Source organism: Morchella sextelata, assembly GCF_020137385.1.
Source record: "Morchella sextelata strain SCLS chromosome Unknown scls_25, whole genome shotgun sequence".
Classification (NCBI taxonomy): domain Eukaryota; kingdom Fungi; phylum Ascomycota; class Pezizomycetes; order Pezizales; family Morchellaceae; genus Morchella; species Morchella sextelata.
In genome coordinates this window covers 1,094,262-1,096,943 of record NW_025408640.1, presented here as the reverse complement: position 1 = coordinate 1,096,943, position 2,682 = coordinate 1,094,262, and the positions used below count along the sequence as shown (strand labels likewise).

At 52.8% G+C, this 2,682-nt stretch overlaps 1 protein-coding gene across 1 annotated transcript; it reads left to right on the top strand.

Annotated features, from left to right (window-relative positions):
- Positions 1-223: 223 nt before the first annotated feature.
- On the top strand, positions 224-1,464 carry H6S33_008222 (uncharacterized protein; the record flags this gene model as incomplete). Its single annotated transcript, XM_044839585.1, has 2 exons — positions 224-428; positions 494-1,464. The coding sequence occupies 2 exons, from the start codon at positions 224-226 to the stop codon at positions 1,462-1,464; spliced, it is 1,176 nt and encodes a 391-aa protein (XP_044688413.1).
- Positions 1,465-2,682: the final 1,218 nt, after the last annotated feature.

Below are 2,682 nucleotides of genomic sequence, written 5' to 3'. Positions count from 1 at the left end.
GTTCCATATCTGACACTACATGTATGTACATACTTGCCATGGTGTAACATGCTGAGTCATTCAACATCGTTCTTTTCTGGGGGGCCTAACCGAGTAAGTCGCCCCACCCTAGCTAGCTAGCTAGCTAGCACTCTACTTGAATCCACCCACTACTTCCTACATCGACGGCCATCACCACCCCACCCCACCCCACCAGGAATATATAGCGCCGCTATATATCAGCATGTCTCACGCCGACCCAACCCCGGAAGCCCCAAGCGCAGCAAGCGCAGCAAGCCCGGATTTCGTTCCCCCGCCGGCGGCCTTCCTTGCCGAACTCCAATCGGTCACCTCCCAGGAAACACTCATGCTCAAGCTCCAGTCGGACAAACTCGATTGCCTCCGGACCGTCTCGAGCTATGTGGACCGACTCTTGCATGATTTCGAAGGTGTGTATCCCCCCACGGGTATACGTAGACAGCGCGGAGCGCTATCCGCAGCTAACCATTGGTAGGATCGGCGGGGAATGTGTGGGCCATGTACTCGAGACGGCTGGCCGACTGCGAGCGTTCTATCAGGCAGGAGTCTGCGCAGTATGATACGATGACGAAGCTTGTCGCGGATTCGCGGCGGCTGAGGGCGGAGATGCTGCGGAGCCAGAGCGAACAGCGGCAGCGCGCGGAGCAGACAGTGATGCTGAAGGAGATGGATCAGCTGCGTGATGATGTGCGGAGGGGGGCTCTGGCCGAGGTGGAAGCCCTCCGGAGGCAGCTGAGTGAGGAGAAGAGGCTCCATGAGGAGGTGCGACTAGCAAGAGATCAGCAGAGCTCTGAGCGGACTGATAGGGAGAAGGAACTTGGCAAAGTGACATTGGAGGTTGAGCGGCTCCGGGAAGACCTCACTGAGGAGAAGAAGCTGCACGAGGAGACACGATTGATGAGAGACCGGCACATTTCTGAGCGGGATGAGAAGGAGAAGGAACTCCGCAAGGTGACTTGGGAGGTCTTGAAACTCCAGGCGCAGCTGAGTGAGGAGAAGAGGCTCCATGAGGAGGTGCGACTAGCAAGAGACCAGCAGAGCTCTGAGCGGAATGATAGGGAGAAGGAACTTGGCGAAAGGACTTTGGAGGTTGAGCGGCTCCGGGAACACCTGACTGAGGAGAAGAAGCTGCACGAGGAGACACGATTGAGGAGGGACTGGTTTTCTGAGCAGAATAATAAACAGAAGGAAGTCTGTGAGGAGTTGCACAAGGAGAATAAAGCGTTACTTGAGGAAATATCCCAGGGGAGGGAGGTGCGCGAAGAGACGAAGAGCGAGATCGAGAAGCTCCGTGCGGAGCTTCTGGAGGAGAGAGAACATGTTCGTGAAGAGATAAAGGTCGAAATGAAGCTACAACAGGCAGAGCAGGAACGATCGAGACGGGCGCTACTGGAGCAGCAGGCGAAGCAAAGCCGAAGAGCCGAGCAGACAACCGCGCGAGATTGATGAGGGCGATAAGACACTTTGGTTGTTTTGGATCGAGCGGCGAGTGGGTCTCTTTGTTGACATGACTCGGCGGGAGTGTCACGCTGCGGGTTAAGAAGGGAGCGAGGCCTTGCGCGTTATGACCTGGATAGGTGTAGCTGAGGTATGAAGAAAGTAGGGAGGCAGGAAATGATGCGCTATATATGTAATCCTGTGGCTTAGCCGCTTGTTCTTCGCCGGCCATGGTCTCTTTCAGTAACTCGTTTCCCCTCTAACACTTCCCGTACTAGCTTTGCTCTCCATATACCTGCGTGTAGTATTTAAAGGAACCAATTAATTTCGGTCCTCGAAAAGCAAAGTACCTCTACGCCAACTCATAGGGTAACCTACTATACTGGTCGTGAGTACATGTGCGGTAGTAAAGTGTTGGGAGATTGAGATCTTTATATCTTCGTCTGGGTTTAACAAGTGCGAGACAGCTGCTGGAGCACACCCCCCCCCCCCCCCCACACGCACATCAACATAGCTCCCGCTCGGGCAAAACCTGCAAGATGCTCTAGTGTAGGGGCTCGGGCAGCGGGCAGTTATGTTGGTGCAAACGGACCGAGAATGGTGGTCATGAGTGTAACGAGTACTAGTATGCAGTTCGCATGATGCCAACAGGACACGAGGTCACATGTTTTGAAGGTGGTCTGTATTTAGAGTAGACCAGAAGGGAGCAGCCAGGAGGCCTTCCCTCTTACAATCCTCATCGTTATCATCAATAACGAATCAAGTTGATTACATCTATCCAGCATACTTCATGTGATATTAGATTTCAAAGAGGATCCGCAACAAACGCAATTTCCGGTAGTAGTAGTAGTAGTCGAAATTGCATACCGGGAGCTAGATAGACATGTACTCCGTTCATAGACTAATTCTTTCTGCCGGACAATTAAGCGGCCTATGCCCATCCATCCACAGTACAGTCCCAGTAACTACCCCCAAGTTTCCGCAACCGCTGCTACTACCAACTCGGTAATGCACCCGCCGGCGTACACCTATATTACATGACCTAGCACCGACATCTCAATTACAACGAATTTGAGGCTTCCACTGGAGAGTTGTGGGCGGTGTTTAACGCCGAGATTCATTGTGCTCCTAGCGCGATCGAAACTGATTTCCATCAGGTAGACTAAATTATAAAGGTCCGGCCATCTATATATCCAATGAACGTTAACTAGCACTCGAGCCCTAGTC